General features: G+C 47.5%; 1 protein-coding gene across 1 annotated transcript; it reads left to right on the top strand.

Moving 5' to 3' along the window:
- Nucleotides 1–4,537: 4,537 nt before the first annotated feature.
- On the top strand, nt 4,538–22,947 carry MAS1 (MAS1 proto-oncogene, G protein-coupled receptor). The gene is made up of 2 exons (XM_070518741.1): nt 4,538–5,586; nt 21,299–22,947. The coding sequence occupies exon 2, from the start codon at nt 21,335–21,337 to the stop codon at nt 22,307–22,309; it is 975 nt and encodes a 324-aa protein (XP_070374842.1). The 5' UTR covers nt 4,538–5,586; nt 21,299–21,334; the 3' UTR covers nt 22,310–22,947.
- The last annotated feature ends 1,573 nt before the right edge of the window (nt 22,948–24,520 follow it).

Here is a 24,520-nt window from a genome sequence, read left to right as displayed (position 1 = left end):
TGGATTGTCTCTTGATGCAGGTATAAACAGCACGAACGAGTCAGTTTCCGGAGTGCGGCATCTAAAGACCCACTTTCCAGTAATAGCAGGCAGTCAGGTGTCACCTGCTCCAAGGCTAATAGTGAAAACCCCTCAGAGTTAGTCTGTGGCAAGGCAGCTATCGGGGAGGGGACACCTCCGCTGGGGAAGCAATGATGTGGAGACTGTGCATCCAGACGCAGGGAGAGGGCAGGGTGGGAGGATCCGTGCCTGTGGAGTTGGTCAGGAAAGGCTTCTGATCCTAGAACTTCCCTGTTCTAGAACTTTCTAGAACCTTCGCCTCAGGTTATTCCTTTTGCAATTTCAGGGTATCAGAACTATTTGAGGGATTTGCATGTAACTCTGATCAATGATGACATTGCTTTAGGTTGGACTTGGCTTGACCTGTATCAATAGGTCTGCCCACTACCCCTGACCTCTCCCCATGGATTCCAGGAATTCCCTGAGGGGTGGAAGTGGACTTCCCAGGGGTCATTAATTTGTGCTTGTGTGTGGAGGCCTGCCTTCTTCATCATCCACTTCTTTCTTCTCAGCACTTAGGAACCTTCTGTACCACTCCCTCCCTCCATTCCTGCCTTAGGGCTTGGAGGACATGTAAAGGCCAGCATCTTCTGACTCAGGGATGGTGACCTGAGGTGACTGGAACCATCCTCATCAGCAGAGCACAGGGAGAGAAAGTTCCCTGGAAAATACTGAAAATCCCTTAATCTCTTTTTGGCCAATAGTACAACCTCCTTCTCTAGCACATTCTTATAAGAAGAACACGAGTGTGGAGGGCTTACCCCTATCTTGGTTCTCTGGCTCATCTTTACATGGTGAGGGGTCTGTGGAAATGAGGAAAGAGCCAAGATTGACAGACGGACTTGACCTTGACAGGTCATAGACTTGGAGAGCCACACCCCAAGTGGTCAAGTCTGAACCCCTGGAAGTTGACTGTACATTCCTCTTTACCCTGAGCGGTGACTGAAATTGGGACAAAATTAACAAGGTTGATTTTATTTATTTTGCCTAATTTATGCTGTTGTAGGCTGGACATTTTTGATTTTGTCTGACACAATTTTTTTTTTGAGGAAGATTAGCCCTGAGCTAACATCTGCTGCCAATCCTCGTCTTTTTGCTGAGGAAGACTGGCCCTGAGCTCACATCCGTGCCCATCTTCCTCTACTTTATATGTGGAACGCCCACCACAGCATGGCTTGCCAAGTGGTGCCGTGTCCTCACCTGGGATCTCAGCTGGTGAACCCCGGGCCGCCAAAGTGGAGCGTGTGAACTTAACTGCTGCACCACCGGGCTGGCCCCTGATACAATTTTTGTATCTAAGCATAGAGTAGGTGGGCAGCTCTAAAGGAGCTATAGTTGCCAGAAATATTTAACTATTATTATTTTCTTGCCTGCAGATCTGAGTGTTCCTCCTTAGGGCAACATATGGACATGGACTTACCAACAATGAGCCCCGTGAATGGTGTGGAATTTGGGTGTTGGACAGGCTGTTTTCAGACACCTGAAGCCAGCCGGGGCATACACTGTCCGCTTTGTAATCTGCCACCAAAATCGTCCAGTAAGTGCATGTGAGACCATGATAAGGTACTCTGGTTTTACAAAAGAGAGTTAGCAAGGCCTTACCCTCTGAAATATGACAGGCAGTAACGACAGAGAGGTCCCCTAAACCAACACAAGTCACTAGTACGACGTGGTGTTACATTCAGACGAAGGGTTTTCTGGGTGCTGGTTACGATCGGGTAGAGACAGGTTGGTTCAGCTGAATATCAGCCTTGGGCTCTCGTATGTTTCCTGTCAGTTACATGGAGGCACAGACTTGTCATCTATCTGTGTTCACCCCAACGTTCTCAGCACCATATGAGGCCACACAAGGAGGTGTAGGTGTGGTTCCTTCCCCAACGATTTTCAGTTTAATTGGGGAAATTAGACTTAACACTCTTGAAGCAATTATAAAACAACCAATATTTAAAACTGTGGTACCAGTTCTAAGCACAGTGGATTTATTCAACTTCCTCTTTTGCCCCTCCCGTGCTAAATGAGTAAGGCGTTTTTTTTTATGGGGAAAACAGACATATAAACAAGTAATTCTAATCATATGACTTAGTAGGTGCCTATCATAGAATTTCAAGACTCTTTTCCGCATGGATCCAGAGTGACTGCTATTTAAGTGAGCTATTTGGAGTAGCCCTCCTGTGTAAGTTGCTATCATTTTAAGGTGACTTATGTTTTTCAGTCTGCTGAAGGATATTGCAGGTGAAAAAATATGGTTTGCCAAAATCCACAGCTATTGGCAGAAAAAGGACAATGGATACAAGTTTAATGGTGTCCAGTTTGGACCTTTGACTAAATTAGTCCTTTCAAACATTTTTCTTTTAAGGAGCCATGTGGTCCATTTCCAAAGGCAGGTCAGGTACGTGTCTTCAGGAGTCCCAGAAGGAAAATTAAAAACCCCAATTACACGCTTTATGGTCTTCCATTGACATAGACAAATTGGCTGCCCCTCAGGAGAAACTGAGCTACTCCTGATGCAGAATTCTCCAAGAGGAGACTGTAGGTATAGTGGGGTGGGTGCTAGCCATGCGACAGGAGCACAATTTTGATTTTTTTTATGTCTCTTTTTTTATAGAGCCTCTAAAGGCTAGCTGATGAATATCTCCAAAGGAAAATTTAGAAATTACAGTTTTGTGAAGGGCCAAGACAATGCTGGCCAAGTATGCAGGGCTGAGCGCAGGGTAATATTTAGAACATCTAGAGGGACAGATAGACTCCATGTCCTAAGGCAACACTCCAAAAATAGTCTTTTCTCACAACTGGATTTTTTCACGATGTTTGGGCAAGGGAGAGCACATGGTTACAATCTAGGTAAAGAATCTGGAGGGCAGAGTGGCTGTAAAGCCGATCAGGTGCTTAATTGCAAGACAAGGAGACATTCTTATTAAAATTAAGGCACCTGCCCAATACTTGTGTCTATATGGACAGCCACCATACCACACTGTGAGTGTTCCCACTGCCCCTCGGGGCACAGAGCTGTCTTTGATCAAGGACTGCTCACCTTATTTTGTATCACTTCATATTCTCCTCATCACTCTACAAAGGCACTTGTGCTGGGCCGGAAAAGTCATCTTTCTGGCAGATTCCAAATGCAAGTTGGGGATGTGGGGAGGTCAGAGGAGACATGGGGCTGGGGACCTGGCCTCCCACAGCTGGGTCCAATCTGCAGCCTCGTTCTGTTGGGACCCTTCCCAGGGTTTATTCAGGAGGGCTGCTTCCCTCACCCCCCTGTCGGTTTCCTTCCCCCTGTTGTACCTGCTACCGTTTCTGCCCCACCATGTGGACCTGTCGAGCTGGAGGATAGCAAACCACAAGGGGGAGAAAATGCCATTTCTCTTCAAGATTTAGTTTTTAAGAAATGTACCCAGCAAGTAAAGATCATTACTTGAGGAGATCCTCAACCAATCCTGGGACAGGGTAGGCTGGGAGAAGCCTAGAGAAGATTCCCAGAGGCTGGCGGGATTCACATTAGCCTGGGAGAGTTCTGTTCTCAGGGTTTTATCTTGGACTTTTATCTGGCCAGTGAGATCTGAAATCCCTTTTGCAGGACTGGAGGGCAGAGGGCGGGGCCCACCCTGCTCCTAGACCCTGTCAATCAAATGGATGGGATAAAGAATCCGTCATCACTCCAGTCGAGTTTGCAAGTCCAAATTTCCAGCAGACCTGAAGTCGTTCTGCTCCCAAATGATGAACCAAGACAGTTTGTACTAAATTAGTTGTCTGCCATTCTGAGGATCTGCAGCTTCCAGCCCTGACTCTGAGGCCTGTCCTCTTGCTATGAAAATGGGCACTCGGACCTGCCGCAGCCACTGCCATTCTCTGGGCATGAGCAGCCCACCCCCTTGCCATTCCAGCCCTGGCATCTCTCTAATGTTGAGGGGGCTGCTGGGCTTTGGGGAAGCGCTTGATGGCTCTCTCTCCATACTCATGGGCTCAACAACTAGTAAAGCAGAATTCCTTCTAGATGAGGAATGCATTCTAGGATGCGACTGGAATTCACTGGGTGTCTCTGGGTTTAGCACTGAGCAAAGCCCCCATAGCATTCAGAAAGTTTGGAGCTTAAGAGTAAACTCCTGATAGGAGAAAGGAATTCTACCAGTTACAGGTCAACTTGTGGGATCTACCACCTGATGAGTCTCCCACTTATGGGTTCTACCACTCGTAGTTTCTACCACTAATGGATCTACCACTTATGGGGTCTACCATCTGACGGGTCTACCAGTAATGGGTCCTACCACTTATGGGGTCTACCATCTGACGGGTCTACCAGTAATGGGTCCTACCACTTATGGGGTCTACCCCCTGACGGGTCTACCACTAATGGGTCCACTCTTTGGCCTTCTGGTTTACTAAGCTTCCTCCTTCCTTGTTCTCCTCAAGCCCCTCCCCAGGCCCCCTCCACCATGCTTCCCTATTGTTTGGTGAGAGAAAGAGGATGTTGTTTCTCTGGGGAGCTTCGGAAGGTATTGACTTGACTCGTGGAGGTAAAAGCTAGCACTTCCTTCCGCACTGGACGTTGGGGACCACAGACTCTTCATCTCGCCAGCCTCCACTGACTCCGTTACCCATTCTCTCTACACCTCCCTCCCCCCAAAATCTCCCTACCTCTCAAGAGGAGGATGATTACTCACAAAGACAAGCCAGGCACCGAAATAGCCAACCTATTTGTGGCTTAAATGCAAGCAGTTTTATTTTTACAAAGAGTTGCTGTATTTTCTCTAAGTCTAAATCATTATCTACCACAAATGAAACTCCGGCTCCATCTGCAATAGTTCCTGCTTTGGTTAGTGGTGCCAATTAGTCACAAAACAATTGGCACCTTCTAGCACCCACTCAATCTGGGGGAGAGAGCGCCATCTCTTCCAGGCTCCCCCTGACTAGCCCCCAGCCCCCTGGGTCCTGTCTCCCTACCTATGTACCATCTGGCCCCTCCAGCTTCCTGGTGGCTTGCTCCTCATCCACCTTGTGACTGTTAGCAATTTCCAAATTGGGCAACCTGTTGTTCTCTGTCAGGATGGACAGACCTCTCTGTTCTGATAGGAGCCGGAAAAAGCGAACTGGTGAGGCTCTCTGTTCTGTTGACTTAAATAATGACGTTGGAGCCTTCCTTCCAGTTGGTCACTTTGCTCAGGGTTTCACAGCCCCCGTAGGGACAGGGTGAAACATTCATAAAATCTGGACAGTCCCTGAGCTTCTGGGAAGCAGCGAATGTGGAGCAGAGGAGCAGAGCGGACCCTTCCTTCCCACTGGTCCTCCTTCATTCCCCTTTTCCTTCGGGGGTCTCTTCCTGCCCAACCGTGACTCTGGATCCTTCCCGGGCAGCCTGTTACTTCTCTCCTAACTGGATTTGCTTCCGTGTGTCTGATCCCCTTGTATTCTGCCTTGCAGTTGGCCTTAGACAGTCCTGGTTTATTTTTCCGTTTCTGGTTATCCTCCGGGAAATGTAAAGCTCTGCAGAAAGCTGGCCTTCTCTTCCGTTGGAACGTCAAAAACCAGGTAATGAAAACACACTTCCCACACGGCTTCTCAGGACTGAGTTCACCTCGACTCGCTGCTCAGCACCCACCCACCCGGTAGTTGCCCTGACCCTCACCTTATTTTGCCTGTGGCTTGAAGGTCTTTAGGAGAAGTCCCCTGGTCTCCCCTTTCTTCTCCCTACCGGAGGACAGAGCGCGGGTCCGGCTTCCCACAAGAGCAGCTGGGCTCGCCTTTGGTCTCGCTGCTTGTGAAAACAGTCCGAGGAAAGCTTCATATATGGTTTCCTAAGTCTGCTTTCCCACAGAATCTGCAACTGCCTTCTCGCCCCGTTTTGATCTAATCAGTCCCAGGGGTCCGTCACTGCTTTGACACAGTAACCGTGAGGGAATACTTTCAAAAAAGAAGAAATACTGCCATGAATGGGGGGTGGGTCTTCACTGCAGGGCTTGGCTGCTCAAACCATCCAGAATTCTCCTGCGTGGCCTTGGTGCCTTTACAGTGGGTCTTTGAAAAGGGGCCCAGGGCTCAGGGGAAAAAGTAACCTGACTGCATTGGTGAGAATCTGCATGTAACAGAAACAGCTTCTCCCAGGAATGGTCTCCAAACCAGGCTGAGAAGCAATCTGAGCCTGGATGTCCTGGAACCCAGCTCCTGGGCTCTCTCTCCTCCAGCACATCGTACTCACACAGTCAAGTGGGCACAAGATTCTCTGAAGTTGGGTGGTAGGTAGGAAAGGAACGGATATTTAATTGTCGAGCCATGTGGCCCACCCTGTGCAAGTGTGTACATATGTCTCATTTAATCGTCGCAACCTTTTGTGGTAACACGATTAGCTCCATTTTACAGGTGAGAAAACTGAGTCTTAAGGAGCTTAGCGGAGATCACATGGCTAGTTACGGCTGACTCAGGAATTTGAGTTGGTCTATCTTTCACTACACTGGTGGCTTTGCCCTTCCATGTAGCGTTTCTCGGGGTCGTCTTTCTCCTTAGTGCTGGCTGGCCCTAATGGTTCAAGGGGGTCAACCACCTCGCGTTATCATCAGCCTGTTCCCACTCTGGATCAGCGGGAAGATTTTCACTTGAGTGTGTCACCGAATGATGCCATTTGAAGCGCGGCTTCTGCTGATAAGCGTGGGACCATCTGCTTGGCACATCTCAAATATTCTCGGCAGTGGGAAAGCGGCTCTGATTTCTTCAGCGAAGGGAGGCTGCGGGCATCCTTGGAGGAGATGTTGGGACCGGAGACCCTGCAGGCTGGCGGGCCGGCGGTGCCGCGGGATGCGAAGGGGCTGCCTCCCCGCTGCCACCTCTGACCCTCCCTGAGCGCGTCGACCTAGTGAGTCTGCAGAGTTTTTCACTGTTCAGCCGTCCTTGACAATCAGAGTAAGATTTTCCCTCTTCAGAAAGCTATTCCCTGGGAACTCTTTCTGTGCTGGTTGTTTTCACGGTGTGTTCGATGTTTGGTGTGTGTTGGCAAAAAACTCGGTCTCCTCCTGCCTTCGTTTCGGAAAATTTGCTTCTCTGCTGGGTTAACTGTCTTCAAACACTGTTTTTCAACTTCGGGGTTGAAACTTCTGCGTTCGCTTTGTCTTTTTGACTCGTGATACGGGGCAAGAATCTTAGGATCAGTTCGTGGATCTGCTGGTGGACTCGGAGGTGTTCAAGGTTATTTAACTAGATGCTGCGAATGGTAAAGGAGTCAGGTTTGAAAAGATGTTACCATAGTTGAGTCCTCTGGGGAAGTCACTGGGCTGGAAGCAGTGGGACAGGGCCAGAGGTGAGCCGGATGGATTTTTCTGTGCCTTTTCTCAGTGGCAGCAACGTTAGTACTGGCTCCTGTTGCCTATAAAGTCAGATGTGCCGCCCATGGGTGGCAAGGTGTCTGTTAAGAGGACTCTCCTGCTCAGTCTTGATGTTTGATGTGAATATCTTGACAATATTTCCCAGGCAGGGTGGGGTGGGGGGCAGTGTAAATCGGTGGGGGAAAGTATAGAATGTTGTTCGATTGCTCTGCAGACAGCAATTAGAAGGAGATAATGAGCCTGCCTCTGGAGCAGGGTTTCTCAACCTCGGGACCAGTGACATTTGGGGCCAGATAATTCTCTATAGTGGGGCTGTTTTGTGCATTGTAGGCTGTTTGGCAGCATCCCTGGCCTCCACCCACTAGATGTCAATAGCCCCTTCCTTTCAGGTGTGACAACCAAAATCCCCAGACGTGCCAAATATCCCCTAGGGGCCAAAATCAGCCTCCCTCCCCCTTTTTGAGACCAGTGCTCTGAGCTGATGCTGCTGTACCCTTGGAAAGGCAGCGAGAAGTTTCTGCTTCTGCACGCAGATGACTCACATGTTAGGAAGCTGGGAACGAGGCGTGGAACACCGGGACAGGCGTCCTGGCCCTGCGCCTTCCCAGCAGGCCCCTACCTGCTGCGGAAATTCCATCTCACAGGTGGGCTTCCGTTTGTCCAGACCACTGCACACACGCAAAGGGAAGGGTTTGTCCTTTTCTCCCGAGCTGCACACCTGGGTGGTCCAGCCCAGGGTCCGGGCTCTCTTTTGGGTAGCCTAGGAACAGGACAAGGCTTCAGATGGGCCACCCAGGAACACTAGTTTTGTTGGCTTCTCTTTTCTTTTCTTTCCTCTCCTTTCCTCCTCCTTTCTTTCTTCCTGCCTCCTTCCTTCCTTCCTCCTCCTTTCCTCTTTCCTGCTTCCTTCCTTCCTGCTTCCTTCCTTCTTCCCTCCCTTCCTTCCTTCATTCCTTTCTTCTAAGACTGAGAACCCAGGACCGGGGGAGGACTGTGGCCAACTGAATGAGAACATGGCCGGGGCTGTCTGCTTCTTTGCTCTCCAGAGAAGACTTCAGCGAGCACAGCCTTACAGCTCTGGAAGCTCTGCCTCTACCTCAGTAAAGCTGAACGCCCACAACTCTCTCTTTCTTTGATTCTCCTCGCTTTTTGGTCAGCCCCATCGTCCATCAGCTCCTCTCACTTTCATTGAGAGGTAAATACAGGGGGCAATTTCAAGTTGACCTGCCAGGACTCGGGCTCTGCAAAGCCCACCTCCTTGAACATCTGTGGAGACCCCCTGCTGGTGTTCCCCACTTGCCCACTCTTTAGCTCAGGTTGGCACTTCCAAGAGACTGGTATTGGCAAAGTGTTTTTCAATCTCTGGCTTTTCTTACACCCCAGCCTTCCGGAAATACATTAAACTGCCAACTGTGTGAAGGAGCTGAGGTTTAGAGGGGCTAAGCTGCTTTGCTGAGGACTCGCATCTCGTGGTCAGTTTGATTGAAAGCATGACTCAGAGGCAAAGCAGCCTTAGCCACAGGCCGAATAGGCAGTCACCTCTGCAATGTGATTTGAACAATGTCAAACCTCTCTTCTCAAAATCTCTCTGTCTTTTTTGTTGTTGTTGCTAAGGAAGATTTGCCCCGAGCTAACATCTGTTGCCAATCTTCCTCTTTTTTTTTTTGCTTAGGAAGATTTGCCCTGAGCTAACACCTGTGCCAATCTTCCTCTATTTTGTATGTGGGTCACCGCCACAGCATGGCTGACGAGTGGTGTAGGTCCATGCCTGGGATCCAAACTCACAAATCCAGGCTGCCAAAGTGGTGCGTGCAGAACTTAACACCATGGGGCTGGCCCCTCAAATATCTCTTTTGCATGCAGATGCCATACTGCCTACAATTCTTTTGATTTTTGTGGGAAGGTGGTGAGTGTCAAGTGTACCCTCCACTATAGTCAGCCTGGCTGGCCAGGGCTGGTGCGAGGCATTGGAGCCTGAGGAGGGGAGGAGCACCCACGTGGGGGCAGCCCAGCTGAGGGCTGGTGGTGGTGACATGGCAGGGCAAGGAGGGTGCCTGCCCTCTGCGAGGAGCGGGGCGGAGGGGACCTGGTACCTGGTTCAGAGCTTCTGCTGGGTGAGGAGTGTGTCCCAGGGCAGGGGAAAGGGGCAGTGATGGCCTCTCACAAGGCAAAAGACCCCAGCAAACTGAGGAGGGCCTCTGTGCAGGGGCGAGGACAGTCATGGTGGACCAGAACATTGTTTATCTACAGGTGGATTGATCAAATAAGCAAATATATCACAGATAATGGGAGCCAGGTGTCTTTCCATGAGAGAAGAGAATTACAAATACAGAGAGGAAGAAAACTAAACTGAACTCAGTGGTGTTGAATCAAAATTGGAAATGTTGGTGTGAATTATTGGTATTCAATATATACAGAAAGATATAGAAGTACAGATGTCAGTGTATGTATGTATGACTGTGCATGTGCATTCATACACAGATATTCCTCAGCTCTGCCCACTGAGAGGGCCTGGGAGCAGTGACACCCCAGTGGCAAGGGGTACCCCCGTCACCCAGATCTTGGCTTCTAAATACCCTTCTCTACTTAAAGGAACCAGGGCTCCTTGGGGAGATGGTTGATTCTAGTGACTGGTGCAGGGAACATACAAGATGAGTAGCACCTGGGAAAACATCCAGTTGTTTGCCTGGAGAGGCTGGGAGTCCGGGAGGGAGCATGGAAGAGCAGGGAAGGCCTGATTTCTGCTTCGGATCAGCTGAGGCTGCTGTGCCGCCATATGAGGCCCAGCTGGAGATATCAGGGCTGTTGGTTAGGGTTCTGATGTTCTGGGAGATGTCTGAGTTAGAGCCATGGGTCTGGATTTCATGTCCGTGTGGTGAGAGTTGAAATGAGGGGTTGGGTGAGGCCACTCAGGGAGAGTCTGTAGACTGAGAAGGGAGGAGGGCCAGGAATGGAGCCCTGAGGCCCAAAGGGCAGTGTAAGAAGAGATCCAGGAAAAGAGACAGAGAAGAAACTGCAGGAAGGCAGGGGGAGAGCCAAGGGAAGAAAGCACATCTAGGCCATGGTGTCATCTCAGAGACCCCAGCAAGGAGACACGGAGCAGGACGCCATAGCACACTTTGTATGTGGTATGTGGGGGGATGAGAACAGGATCACATCTTACTCCCTTTCAGAGGACTTGTCCAAAAGCATGATGCTGATGAGTGGACCAGCTCGCTTTAATTATGTTTCAATAGGAGTGTTTGCTGATAGTGGTGATGTCTATGGCTCACTCCATTTTACAGAAGAAAGTGGGATCAGAAGAAACTGACAAAACAATTCATCCCTGTTGGTTTTTATTGTTGTTAGGGGTTTGGCCCTAGGTAGATGGGGCCTTCATAAGTCAAAATCCACTCTCTTAATAAATAATATCCACCCTTTAATAAACAAAAAGCCCATCCTTTGAGGCTTTTAATAAAAATCATTACTGACAATCAAGTTGATTGTGGTGATCACTTCTGGTGACATTAAGGCCATTGTTAAATGTCCCAAAAGTTGTACTAGCCACATATCTGGGTGAGTGGACTTCACACGTAAATGAACTGTTAACAAAGGACTTATATGAGGGGTAGAAATAGTGCCCACTTGGACCTCATTAATCTAAGCTCTGACTCTGGCTTTGCTGCTAACTAAATATCTTGGGCTCATCATGAATCAGCTTCCTCATTTGTAAAATAAAGGGTGGTTTGTGTTATCTGCATGATTCCTTCCACTTCTGAGCCTCAATGATCCACAGAGGACAGGCAGACTTGCGACAGTAAGGAAAGGTTTTTGAGAAAAGTCCAAGCGGCATCCCCTTACATCTTCTTTCACATACCCCAGTTTCTGGGGGAAAAGAATTTGTAGCATATATGACAAAATTATTACATTTATGAAGAACTCTTGCAACTCAATAAAAGAAATGGGGAAAGAACGTGAAAACACAATCCATCAAAGAAGAAATACAAGTGACTGTTAATATGAAAGAATATCCAAACTCATGAGCAATCAAATAAATGCAAATTAAAACAAAGTACTTTTTAATCACCTATCAAATTTGGGAATGTTTAAAAATGGAGTTGTCACAGGGGAAAAAAAGCATATATATGCTGTGAAAAAAAGCATTCGTGTACTGTTGATGTCAGCATAAGTGGTACAGTTTTTTGGGAAGATTTTGTTAATATGCTTTAAAATCTTGAAAAATATTTATACCCTTTGATCCAGCAATTCCACTTATAGAAATATGTCCTAGGGAACTAATTAAATATGCGCATAAAATTTGCATCCAAGAAAGTTCATTACAGTGCTTTATTTAAAAAAAATAATGGTAGAAAATCAGAAGCAACCAGTATGTCCAAGGTTGGAGGATTATTAAAAATAAATTATGGTCCGGGGCCAGCCCAGTGGCGCAGCGGTTAAGTGCACACAGTGTGCTTTGGCAGCATGGGGTTTGCTGGTTCGGATCCCGGGTGTGGACATGGCACCGCTTGGCAAGCCATGCTGTGGTAGGCGTCCCACATATAAAGTAGAGGAAGATGGGCATGGATGTTAGCTCAGGGCCAGTCTTCCTCAGCAAAAAAAAAAAAAAAAATTATGGTCCATCCAAAGAGTGCTTATTAAAGTCATGTGGTTTTTTACAAAACTTTTTTTTGGTGAGCTAGCATTAGGGCCCATCTTGCTCTAATTTGTATATGGGATGCTGCCACAGTGTGGCTTGATGAGCCATACATATGTCCCTGCCCAGGATCCAAACCTGTGAACCCAGGGCCACTGAAGAACAGCACACGAACTTAACCACTGTGCCACCGGGCTGGCCCCTAAAGTCACGTTTTTTTTTTTTTTTCCGCTTTTTCTCCCAAAACCCCCAGTACATAGTTGTATATTTTAGTTGTGGATCCTTCTAGTTGTGGCATGTGGGACGCCACCTCAGCATGGCCTGACGAGGGGTGCCATGTCTGCGCCCAGGATTCGAACCAGCGAAACCCTGCACCACTGAAGCAAGGTGTGGGAACTTAGCCACTCAGCCATGGGGCTGGCCCCTAAAGTCATGTTTTTAAAGTGTATGCTGACAGAGAAAACATTTACAATATGATACTGAGTGAAAAAAAGCAGGATACCAAAGCAGATTATAAAACGCAATTTCAATTTTAAAAAAGAGCGTGTGTGAGACATGGAAAAAAAGGCTAAAAGGAAATATCCCCAAAATGTTAAGTCAGGTTAATTTTGAGTAGTGGTTTTTATGTGTGACTTTTTCCCACTGAATTTTCCAAATTTTCTACAATGAACACACCTTGTTCTGTAATTAGAAAAAAAGGCCTTGAAAAGGATTTAAAATCTCCCCACTTTGTGTCACGATGACACAGACTGTAAAATGAGCCAGGTGGGGTGAGCGAGCATCTTTTCGGGGGACGAGCCCTTATGCACAGCAGGGCCACTTCATCTGTATGCGGGGCGAGTTCCCATCGCAGCGGCATCTGAACGCGGAGAGCACACAGTGACCCTGGTCCTACATTGGCAAAGTCATAATTAGAAATTAAACAAGTCTTTGGGGGAAAAAACAATTCTTTATAATATCAGGGAATATGATGCCTTCAGCTCCTTACGTAGGAAGGCTTAGAGGCAGCCTAGATTGGAAACATGTTAACAGAAGGGCTATAAAAGGTAAGGTCTTAAAAATAGGATCAGGCCTCAGGGCAGAATGGGAAGCGCTCAGGAGGGTGAAACCAGAAGCTCCCAGCTGCACAGCTTCCTCAAATTAGCTATGAATGTGTGCATCTCTCAGTGGCTCCGGCTTCCATTTAGTGGGCTATAAAAAGAGAGGGTTTGGTTAGACCAGTGGTTTCCAGACCTTTGTTGTAAGTGGGAGGCTGGCTCAGCTTTGAGTTAGAAGTCAGGGCACCTGGGTCCCTGCCCTGGCCGGCTCTGCCATCAGGATCCACGTGGGCATTCAGGGCCTGACACCCTGCAGGGTCCAGGGAGCACCAGACGTGGTGAAGGGTGAGTGGTGGGGCCCTGTGTAGTGATGTGACACAGTGGCTCTGAACTTGGCCTGTTTATTAATCCTTAGTTTATCCCCCGAGAAAGTGGGGGCAATGTCTTCCTTCTCAGCCTCCCAAGGTGATGGAAGGATCCAAGGCTAGCGTGAAGGGAAGATGCTTTGGACCCTAAAGTCCCACACAGTGGCATGCACATGCTCCAACACACTGCTTTCTCCCTGGGGATTCTGGGGAAGAAGAGGGCAGACAGGATGGGAAGATGCTTCTGCGATGCTGCCAGGAGCGCTTCCCAATAACGATGCCGGCACCCACTCGACTTTTTGTACTCCGTTCCCAACTGAGATTCCCCCTGCCTCCTGCTGTTACCAACCACAGTGGGGGCACAGAGGCTGTTAGAATGAGTTCTCCTTCCACCCTAGACAGTCACCGCCAGGTAACACGCGCATGCAATTGCTGTGTAAAAACAGAGCTGTATAAAAGAGATGGTATGCGTGTCTGGACAGAGAGCCCACAGTGCTAGAACTGGGTTGACAGGGAGACAAGTCGCTCACCGTGGTTAATCCTGCTTCCCCTTGTCTCCACTGCTTTCTGAGAACCCAACTATGTGCTGAGCCAAAACAGAATTATTCTGAGCCAGACTGTTTTGTCAGCTAGCAGCAATTACCCTTCTAGTCTCCTTACCCTCCCAACCTCATATATCATTGTCACCCACCGACCGAGAGGACTCATATACAAAATGACCAAGGAGCCCGGGTGTGGGGGTGGTGAGCGTGTAGGACCAGCTGTGTTCAAGGCTCTTCTTGCCATCGGCTCTGTCACTGGAGGAGCTGAAAGCCAGTCTGGTCTGGTAAGACTGGGAATGCGGTTTTTAGCAATGTGTTTGTTTAAATGAAACCCCACTAGAACAAAGCAGTTTGGAGAGTTGTTAATTTTTAACGAGAATTAGTCTGAATGGGAATTTTATTTACCGTATCGTGATCAAAATCTGCCTCCTATGCGATTTATGAGTTCCGCGCTAACCTTTGAGAACTATTTTCATTAACTGTGATGGCTTGAAGTAGTGGTTTTCTTTCGTGGGTAACCAGAGTGCCGTCTCAGGTCCGTTGTGACAGGCTTTGTTCTTCTAAATAATTCAATGAGTATTTATTGACTGCCTACAAGTGCTGGAGATTCAGACATGAACATGAATAAGACAAATTCCTGTCTTCGAGGAGTTTGCAGATTAGTGGGGGAGATATAATTTTAACTCTATAAGAAGGAATGTGATGGCTATGGAGATAACTAAAGAAGAACACCAGAGTGGGTGGACAGAGTATCGGAAAAGGAAGGGGTGGCAGTGTGAGAGGCTGGGAAGGATGGATTGGTGCAGGGAACAAGGAGAACAGGAGATGAGGAGCCTCATCCCAAGAGTCTAGGCAACAGACATGGGAATAGAAGAGGAGCCTGCGGTCTAGGTGGCTTCTCCATTTGAAATTTACATTCAGGCAAAAGCAGAGTAATGAATAATATTCTAAAGATCTCATATGTGTGTGTTACTCTTTATTTTATGAAGTCCTGCTTATTAAAAAATGTAGGCCCTCAGGAACAGGGAATTCACAGACGAGAGCATCTGGAATCTGCCCAATGCCTGTCTCCCGATGCTTCATTCTCAATGGGCCACAAGCCGATTTCTTTGTTCTCCCACTCTCTCTATCACTGCCCCTCCTGTTCCTGATCTCAGTCGTTAGTAGTTTATCTACACAGCCTCATCAGGTGGAAACCTCAGTCCACTGACTCCTCCCTCTTCCTTCTCCTTCTTGGGGCCTGAGGTCTGACCAGTCTTCTCTGAAATGCCTCTGGAATCCGTGCTCTCCTTTGGCCATTATCCTAGTTATTATTCCTCACCAGGACTATTTCAACAGCCCCCTACCAGCTTCTTTGCTCCATCCATTGTTCCCTTTCATCCAGCCTGTAGACTTCAACCAGGATAACGTTTCCAAAACACAGTTCAAGTCACATCCTGGCCCTGTGTGAAAACCTTTAGTGGCTCCAGAGTGCAAATGGCAGTGCTTTGCAAACCGTGACCCAGGCCCCATCGGCATCAGAATCCCCTGGGCTATGAAAATTCAGATTCCAGGGCTTTCTGAAACTGTGGGGCCCTGGAATCTGCCTTTGGAATAAGCGACCCCAGGTAATGTTTAAGCACTAACGTTGGATGAGCACAGCCTGTAGAATAAGTGTGACATTTAAGGGCGTAATGTAACCTGATGTTCATGCTGAATTCAGTCCAGCCCTTCATTTCTTTGCAAAGTCCTTCCTCCACCCAAGGTCCACCAGGCTCCTCAAACCCCACCGTGAATGTCCCGTGCCCTCCTGCCTCCATGCCTCTGTTCATCTGTTCTCTCTTCTTAAAATACTTTTCTTCCTCTCCTCAGCTAACAAACTCCTACTGACCCTTCAATGCCCAGCCCTGTAAAGCCTTCCTCGAAACCCTGAGACATCGTTTCCTGCTGTGTGCTATTCTGACTCGCGGTCAAGGTCTCCTTTATTCCATTTCCCATACTGAATTAGATTTAGTTCTCTCTTTCGCCCTGTGCAGAGAACTGGGTCTTATTTATTTCCTTAACCATTAGCACGGTGCTGAAACCTAACGTTTGTTGGAAAATGGAAAGATGATCTATCTTCAGAAAGTGAACTTGGTTACTCGGTTTGACTTTAAAAGGAAAATACAATTTGATCTTGTGTGTTGAAACATCCCCCCCAACTGATTTTTATGAGGAGTACATGAGAGTTCTCTTGTGCACAATGAGAAGCTGAAAGCTGAAGGATGTTGTGGTTCAAGGATGTGGGCCGGGTCAGAAAGATGCTTTTGTCAATTTTCTTAAAAATTCTGATTAGGTCCTGATTTTACATTTCTGGTCTTTGATTTAGGTTTGTTATTAAAAGATGAAGACATCTGACTTCCTCGTAGAAGGGGTTTTGGTTTTCTCATGGCTCTCAACCTGAGCCATCCAATATGGTGGCTGCTGCCCACACGGGGCTAGTAAGCACGGGAATGTGCTGGTCTGAAGGGAGAGGAACAGTAAGAGGAAAACTTGATGTGAAAAAAAGAACGTAAAATAGCTCACAATATTTTTATATTGATTACATGTTGAAATGATATTTTGAACACATTGGGTTAAATAAAATATGTTATTAAAGTTCATTTCTGCTGTTTCTTTTTACTTTTCTATGTGTGGCTATTAGAAAACCTTAAATCATACCTGTGGCAAACATTATATTTCTATTGGACTGTACCGATCTTGTCGCCTCTTACCCTCTACCTTTTTGTACTCCAGATTATTCCTTTTTCTTCTTCTTTCCCTAAAACACCACCACCACCACCAGCGACAACAAAAACCCAACTCGGAAGCACATGCCACCAAACTATGTCAACTACCACCCTCCTCGCTCTGACTATCTACAGACCCGTGGGTCGCTCTCCCTAATTCCTTGAAGATTTTGGCCCTGGATCACAGTCAGTTTTTTCCAATGCTATTCCTCTACTCCAACACTATCTCCCAGCGATTTCAATGTCCATATAGATGTTTCAATGTCCATATAGGGAACTCTTCCAGCGCCCTGGCTCCAGGTCCTTCTCCCCTCACATGACCTGTCCTTCACTCCCCCTCAGCCGCTCATTCCCATGGTCATGCTCTACACTTGTCAATACCAATAACCCCAAAACCACACCGCCACCATCCCACTTCCAAGCATCTCGTTCTCCAGCCCCAACCTCCCATTTGCCGGTTCTCTACCTCTAGTACTGGGACCTCAGCAGTTCTTGGACTCCACTGAGATCTACAATAGATGGCTCCTATCCCCTGCTCACTGTCCATCACCTCCCGCAAGACCTCACTTTTCTCCTAACCCCGTTGAATTCTGTAGTCCATCATCACAACCATTCCCTTCCATGAGGTCCAGTTTCTTTGCCCCTGACTCTACGTTGCGCCAGCCTGGTAAAACACCAACTCTGGTTAAATCCAGCTCTCCTCTTTCTCCTTGTTCACGTATGGACAGCTGACCCAGGGCTGGAGAAAAGCCCACATCGTGCTGGATTGTCTCTCTAAATTCATGAGCACCAGCCTAGACTGGCGCAAAGGTTGGCCTGGCCGTCCTGCTCTTTGCGTATTTCCCTAGTCCTTTCCCTCTTTCACTTGATTATTTCACAACTTGCCGTCTCTCCTTACACCCTCAACCTCTCCTCACTGCTAAGCTGATGACCTTGCTCCTTACTTTGCTGGAAAAAGAGATAGTGTATGTTCAGAAGGGAACTTCTAACTTCTTTTTTTTCTTTTTAGGGGATTTATTTTATTTTTTAAAAGATTTTTTAAAATTTTTTTTATTGTTTTCCTTTTTCTCCCTAAAGCCCCCCGTACATAGTTGTATGTTCTTAGTTGTGGGTCCTTCTAGTTGTGGCATGTGGGACGCTGCCTCAGCATAGCTCAATGGGCAGTGCCATGTCCGCGCCCAGGATTCGAACCAACGAAACACTGGGCCGCCTGCAGTGGGGCGCACGAACTTAACCACTCGGCCACGGGGCCAGCCCCGGAACGTCTAACTTCTAACACTCCTGCTATCACTCTACCCACCTGGCTGCATCTTTAACCAGATCCTCTGCTCCTACATAACACCAGCAACTCCCCTGAGCTCTAGACCCCTACGCTTAGGGATGATCAGTTGTTTCCTCTCTACTGGATAATTCTTTTTAGCTTATCAACTCCCCTTTAGCCCCACAGCCCTCTCCAGTTACTGCTCCATTTCTGCTTGAATTTACATTCAAGCTCCTCAAGAAGGTTGTCCATACTCACTGTCTCCACCCATGCTCTCTGGAATTCACTTTGATTAATCAGGTTTTCATTTTCTCCACTCTACCAAAACTGCTCTCATCGAGGTCAACAATGACTCTCCCGTAACGGTCAATTTCCACGGCTCATCTGACTTGAACTGGCTGCGATGTTAGCACAGTTGATCACACTCCCTTCTCCTCGAAACACCTTCTCTGCTTCCTGGGTACCACTCTCCCTTAGTTGTCTCAGATGCTTCTTTCTCTTCATCTCCCCACCCTCTAAACTTTGAAATGCCCCAAGCCTCCGTCCTTGGACCCCTTCTCCTCTTGACTACCCATATTTCATAGGTGATCTCGTTTGACCTCATGATTTTAAATTCCACCTGTTTGCATACCACATCCACATTTACACTCCCAGCCTACATCCGTCCCCTCACCTGCTGACACCCTACTAGACGTCTCCATTTGGCTGTCACTTAGGCTTCTCAGACTCCGTATATCCCTTTCCAACCTGCTCCACCGGTGCCTGTCCATTCAGCAAATGGCTAAAAACAGATCCTCTCTTTCTACAATAGCATATGTCTCATCCATCAGCAAATCATGGGTGGACTCAGCCTCTCGAGCCCACCCTTGCCTTACTGCCTCCACCACCACAGTCGGTCCATGATGTGGTTCATGCTTTACTTTTCTCTGTGGCGCTTGTTATGGTCTGACACCTATTTCGTTGTTGTTGTTGTCCTTGTCATTGGTTATTGACTGCCTCCTCCATGGCGTATAAATGCTAAGAGGTTGGTGCTTTGTCCGTTTCATCTATTGCTGTATCCCAATGCCTAGAATAGTGCCTGGTGTGGAGCTGGCTCTGATTAAATATTTGATGAGGGATTTGGGGGCACTTGGGGTCTTACCTACAAACTTACAACAAAGGCTGGTCTCTAGAGCAGATCTGTGGTCGGCCATGCCATGGTATTGTGAATTCTGGTTCTTGTGTTGGGCTCCTGGGGGTATTGGGGTCTATATCTTCTGTCTAATTGTGAAATGAAAGGAGAATTTTCCCCCGTGAAAATAATATCCAGTATCTCCTCAGAGCAGCTGAGGGAAGTATTAGAGGGGACAGTGGAGGCAAGGACCTCTGTGGGCTCCTGGATCACACCACTGGCGAGGTAACTACCCTTTCCACCAGCCCGCCTGCTAGTCCAGGTTTCAGGCACAGCTGTACTGAGTAAAAACTCAGAGCCTTGCCGGTGCCGGCGATCTGCTGGCTCAATCCTAGAAATGTCTAATATCATCAGAGACATTCAAGCTCCACAAAATATCACATCGGCATATTGTGGTGCTTCAGATGAGCTTGTGAGGAAAAGGCAGGTATCTACTAATAAAAATATTGTTTTGCGGTCGGGCCAGTGGGACAGCAGATATGTTCGCACGTTCAGCTTCGGCAGCCCGGGGTTCGCTGGTTCGGATCCCGGGTGTGGACATGGCACTGCTTGGCATGCCATGCTGTAGTAGGCATCCCACATATAAAGTAGAGGAAGATGGGCATGGATGTTAGCTCAGGGCCAGTCTTCCTCAGCAAAAAGAGGAGGATTGGCAGCAGACGTTAGCTCAGGGCTAATCTTCATCAAAAAAATATATGTATATATATATTGTTTTGGTCAACTTCCTAGAGGTTAATTATTTTTTGCACATGTTGGGGCCCTGGTCTGCAAGGACGAAGATCAAAAAGCGAAAAACAGGGCCAGCCCCAGTGACCTAGTGGTTAAGATCGATGTGCTCCCCTTCAGCAGCCCAGGTTCGGTTCCCAGGCACAGATCTACACCACTCTTGGCCATGCTGGGGTGGCAGCTCACATGAAAAAATAGGAAGATTGGCAGGGTGAATCTTCCTCAGCAAAACAAAAACAAAAACAATCAACAAACCTCCCACCCCGAAAAGTAAAAAACAGTATTTTACCACCACACATAAACACAACGTCTAAAAAAAAAGTGAAGGACAATTTAGCGTTCAGACGAGGGCGATGACCTCTGCCAGCTGCCTCCTTTTTCCTTTCTGCAGAGGCGGACGTGGCATATATATATTTGCTACATAACAGGAAGAGGGTGGGAGCTGGGCATGTATTTATTTTGCAGTTTGTAATGTGTAAGAGTTTCTGAGAATCTTTGCTTTGCAGTCTCAAACGTTTAGCATTTTTTTTTGGGTTTCAGGTTAGCGCTTTGCTCAGTGTCTGTCAATAGTGTTTTCCTGCCTAGTCTGGTCTACGGTGTGTGGATGTATAAACACATCTTATGGAGACTCACCATCTGGTACGGAGTCCTGGTTTGCACGGCACAGCTAGTCTGAGTAGGTGCCCAGCTTTGTCACAGGTATTGAGACGACGTGAAACAAAGGCCTTCTAATTGTTCACACTTTCAAAAATATTGGTACACTATTGAACATAATTTTGCTAGCTACTCTCTCTCATTTACCCATCGCTTATGGCACTTTATGCATTGAAAAATGAGGGGCCGGCCCGGTGGCGTAGCAGTTAAGTTTGCGTGTTCTTCTTTGGCGGCCTGGGGTTCACAAGTTTGGATCCCGGGCATGGGACATGCACACTGCTCATCAAGCCATGCTGTGGCAGCATCCCACATATAAAGCAGAGGAAGACGGGCACTGATGTCAGCTCAGGGCCAATCTTCTTTTTCTTCAAAAAAATGACAACATTGCCCAAACATCTATTTTGTCATCACATTTTAATGCGATTAACCTGGTTTTCAGGCCAGGAGATGAAGGCACAGAAGATGAAATGATTTTCAAAACCCCATCCTGAAAGCTTGGGCCAGACCAGTAACGGACACCAGGAATTCAGACCCACTCACTTTTCCGGATCCCTTTTGGCGCTGAAACATAAGCAAATAATAATACAGAATTAGGGGCACTAAGGGACCTGCAAGTTATTAAGTCAGTTCTCTTTTCTGGTGAAATGTCTAATTTTATCATCATTAAAAAGAGGATTGTACAGTCTATTTAACATTTTTTTGTATAACATGAAGGTTATGATCCATCATGGACATGCTCCCTTTTCTTCCAATTCATCCATTTTCATGTTTTTTTTTTAAACTTATTTACAGAAAATTCCCTGAAGAACCCCAGCTTGAGGCCTCCTCATGGATCAGTCAAACGCGACATCATTTGTGGAGGAGTCTACGAACACCTCAACCAGTAGGAACACCTCCATCGGGGACCTGCGTCGGGAGATTCCCATCGTGCACTGGGTGATTATGAGCATCTCCCCAGTGGGCTTCGTTGAAAATGGAATTCTCCTCTGGTTCCTCTGCTTCCGGATGAGAAGAAACCCCTTCACAGTCTACATCACCCATTTGTCTATCGCGGACATCTCATTACTCTTCTGTATTTTTATTCTGTCTGTTGACTATGCTTTAGATTATGAGCTCTCTTCCGGCTATTACTACACGATTGTCACATTATCAGTGACATTTCTGTTTGGCTACAACACGGGTCTCTATCTGCTGACGGCCATTAGTGTGGAGAGGTGCCTGTCCGTCCTGTACCCCATCTGGTACCGATGTCATCGCCCCAAGCACCAGTCGGCCTTCGTCTGTGCCCTCCTGTGGGCGCTTTCTTGCTTAGTGACCACCATGGAATATGTCATGTGCATTGACAGTGAAGGCCAGAGTCACTCCCGAAGTGACTGCAGGGCGGTGATTATCTTTATAGCCATTCTGAGCTTCTTGGTCTTCACTCCGCTCATGGTGGTTTCCAGCACCATCCTCGTAGTTAAGATCCGAAAGAACACGTGGACGTCCCATTCCTCAAAGCTGTTCATGGTCATCATGGTCACCATCATCATCTTCCTCATTTTCGCCATGCCCATGAGACTGCTTTACCTGCTGTACTATGAGTATTGGTCCACGTTCGGGAACTTGCACAACATTTCTCTCCTCTTCTCCACAATCAACAGCAGTGCCAACCCTTTTATTTACTTCTTTGTGGGCAGCAGTAAGAAGAAGCGATTCAAGGAGTCCTTAAAAGTGGTTCTGACCAGGGCTTTCAAAGATGAAATGCAACCCAGGCGCCAGGAGGACAATGGTAATACTGCCACAATTGAGACTGTGGTCTGAGGACGGTGGAGCGACATGGTGGACAAAAATTGTGGGACGCAGATAGTTTGTGGTTTGTGCTTGAAAGACAACTTAAGTATCCCCTAAACATGATTCAGAAGGACACCCACCCTATATGCATGAGACACTAATCAATGACGAGGTTGTATTGTATCTTTTGGAAATGCCTGAATACGTGTCGGACCTCCGTCATTTCCGTACCTATCAAAAAAATTCTTTCTTTTCCTCCTCTGATTTTCCGGCAGCATTTTCCCATGAACTATAAAAATTACCCCGGCAGGAAGGTTTAAGGCTGTGTACAGGAAAGGGTAACAAAAGTATTTACTGGGACTTGAGCAGGCAGAGAAACGTAGCGGGAAGAGCCTGGGTTTGGGAATCAGGCTGACTGTCGTTTGCTGCCCTTGTGACCTCAGGCAAATGGTTTACCCTCTTGGAGCCTCATTTCCTCACTTATAATATGGTGACAGTCCAAGTCCATCCCTCCTGGGTTTGTTGTGAAGATGAAATGGGAAGTTAAGGGATGCAAAGCGCCTGGCGCATGTCAGTGTTCAATAAACGTCGGTCTCTCTTCACTCCTTTAAGCAGAAGAAGAAATACATATTTTTGTTTTATAAAGCATACACACACACACACACACACACACACACACACACACACACAGCTCTGTCACGTACAAAGAGTATCGTATGTTTTTAAGGGTGGAATGTAAATTTACGAAGGTCTTCTTTCTACCTGCAGCATGAAAGCTTTTCATGGCACGTCACCTCTATCGAAAACATCTGCAGGTGTTATGGCGTCCACCCAGCTGTGTGTAGAGCATTATTTCAGGTTGTGAAGAGAGACCACCAGTAAGCAGGTTCCCCCGGCTTCCTTCCCTCTGTGGGAATGCTTGATGCAATGAAAGTCTCTTTTGAAATCCTTTGCTTGATATACATTTTCATGAATGGAATTTAATTTGCAAGTTCATGAGAGTGATCGAGCTTCTGGAACCTCTTCCCCCGCCCCCATGATGTGATGGGTTATTTATAGCCACCAAGTTCTCACCTGCAGCCAGGGGAGTTTCTGGACCTCTGGGCCTCCTCTCCTCCGGAGCATTTCTTTGTGTCATTCCTGGAAGGAGGCTCAGCGGCATGGCTAGTGAGAGCGTGACCACATCTCAGAGGCAATCTGGATGTTTCTCCCCAGACAGACCATTGCAGGACTTTCTGAGCATCTTAGCGCTCTGCTGCTCACCTGCCGTGACTTGTGTCCACATCTTTGAACAGCACGTCCTGGCTTTTAGCTGGGAAACCCATCATGGCCCACAGACTACGTTACTATGTTTAGTTTCCCCCTGCCCCTTCTGGACACCCCATAAAAATGGCAATGCTTCCTGTGGCACTATGGGGAGTAAAATGTTCTCACCCACAAATGAGCCCATTAGTGTTTAAGTGTCTCTGAAGGGTCAGAGGAGCCGTGATGAAATGGTTCTCTGTTGTCGCCTGTTTCCTCTCCATCCTCCTCCTTTCAAAAGAAACAATCGCCTGCAGCCCGGAGGGCAGCTTCGCTGGGGGAGTGAGCGAGTGTCTCCCGCCCAGCCAAGCTCTGATGCAGGCGGCTTTTTGGTGGGTGATGACATCTGATTCAGAAACAAGGCAGCTTGCTTTCAGGAGCCCAGATGGGTGTGGAGCAATGACATTTAGAACGATCTTGTTTTTGCTTGAAAACAGAGCATCATCATTGGGAAAGAACAGAATACGGAGATCAGAACGTCTCTCCTCTGTTTACCGTCAACTCCCCCGGTGCCTCGCTGGCCTCCGGGTTAGTGAAAGAGGGATCAACCTCATCTCGTCTCAAAGGGATCTTGGTCTCGAAGAGGTTCTGAAAGACTCTTAGACTCCTTCACCCAAGGAAAATATGGTGAACTAATGGGAAGGCCCCAGTTATTGCCTTTCTGCAGATAAAGTGGGGAAATCGAATGTGGTAATGAATAGAAAAATTCTCCTGACCTCGTAAAGAGTCATGCCTTGCAGCGAGGTAGGATTCAACGTGGCAGTATTGTCGGGACAAATTCTTCTCTTTATTCACCTAATCCCATCCCCCAAAGTGAAATATAAGGTTAAAACGAAAATAGGAAGATTTAAGTAAATAGGCAAATAGGCAGAGTAGACTTAATGATTGATACCCACTGGGCATTTCGACAATTTGCCTAAGTCATTGCAGGTTAGGAGG

Source organism: Equus asinus, chromosome 1 (assembly GCF_041296235.1).
Source record: "Equus asinus isolate D_3611 breed Donkey chromosome 1, EquAss-T2T_v2, whole genome shotgun sequence".
NCBI lineage: Eukaryota > Metazoa > Chordata > Mammalia > Perissodactyla > Equidae > Equus > Equus asinus.
This window is presented reverse-complemented; position numbering and strand designations above follow the sequence as displayed.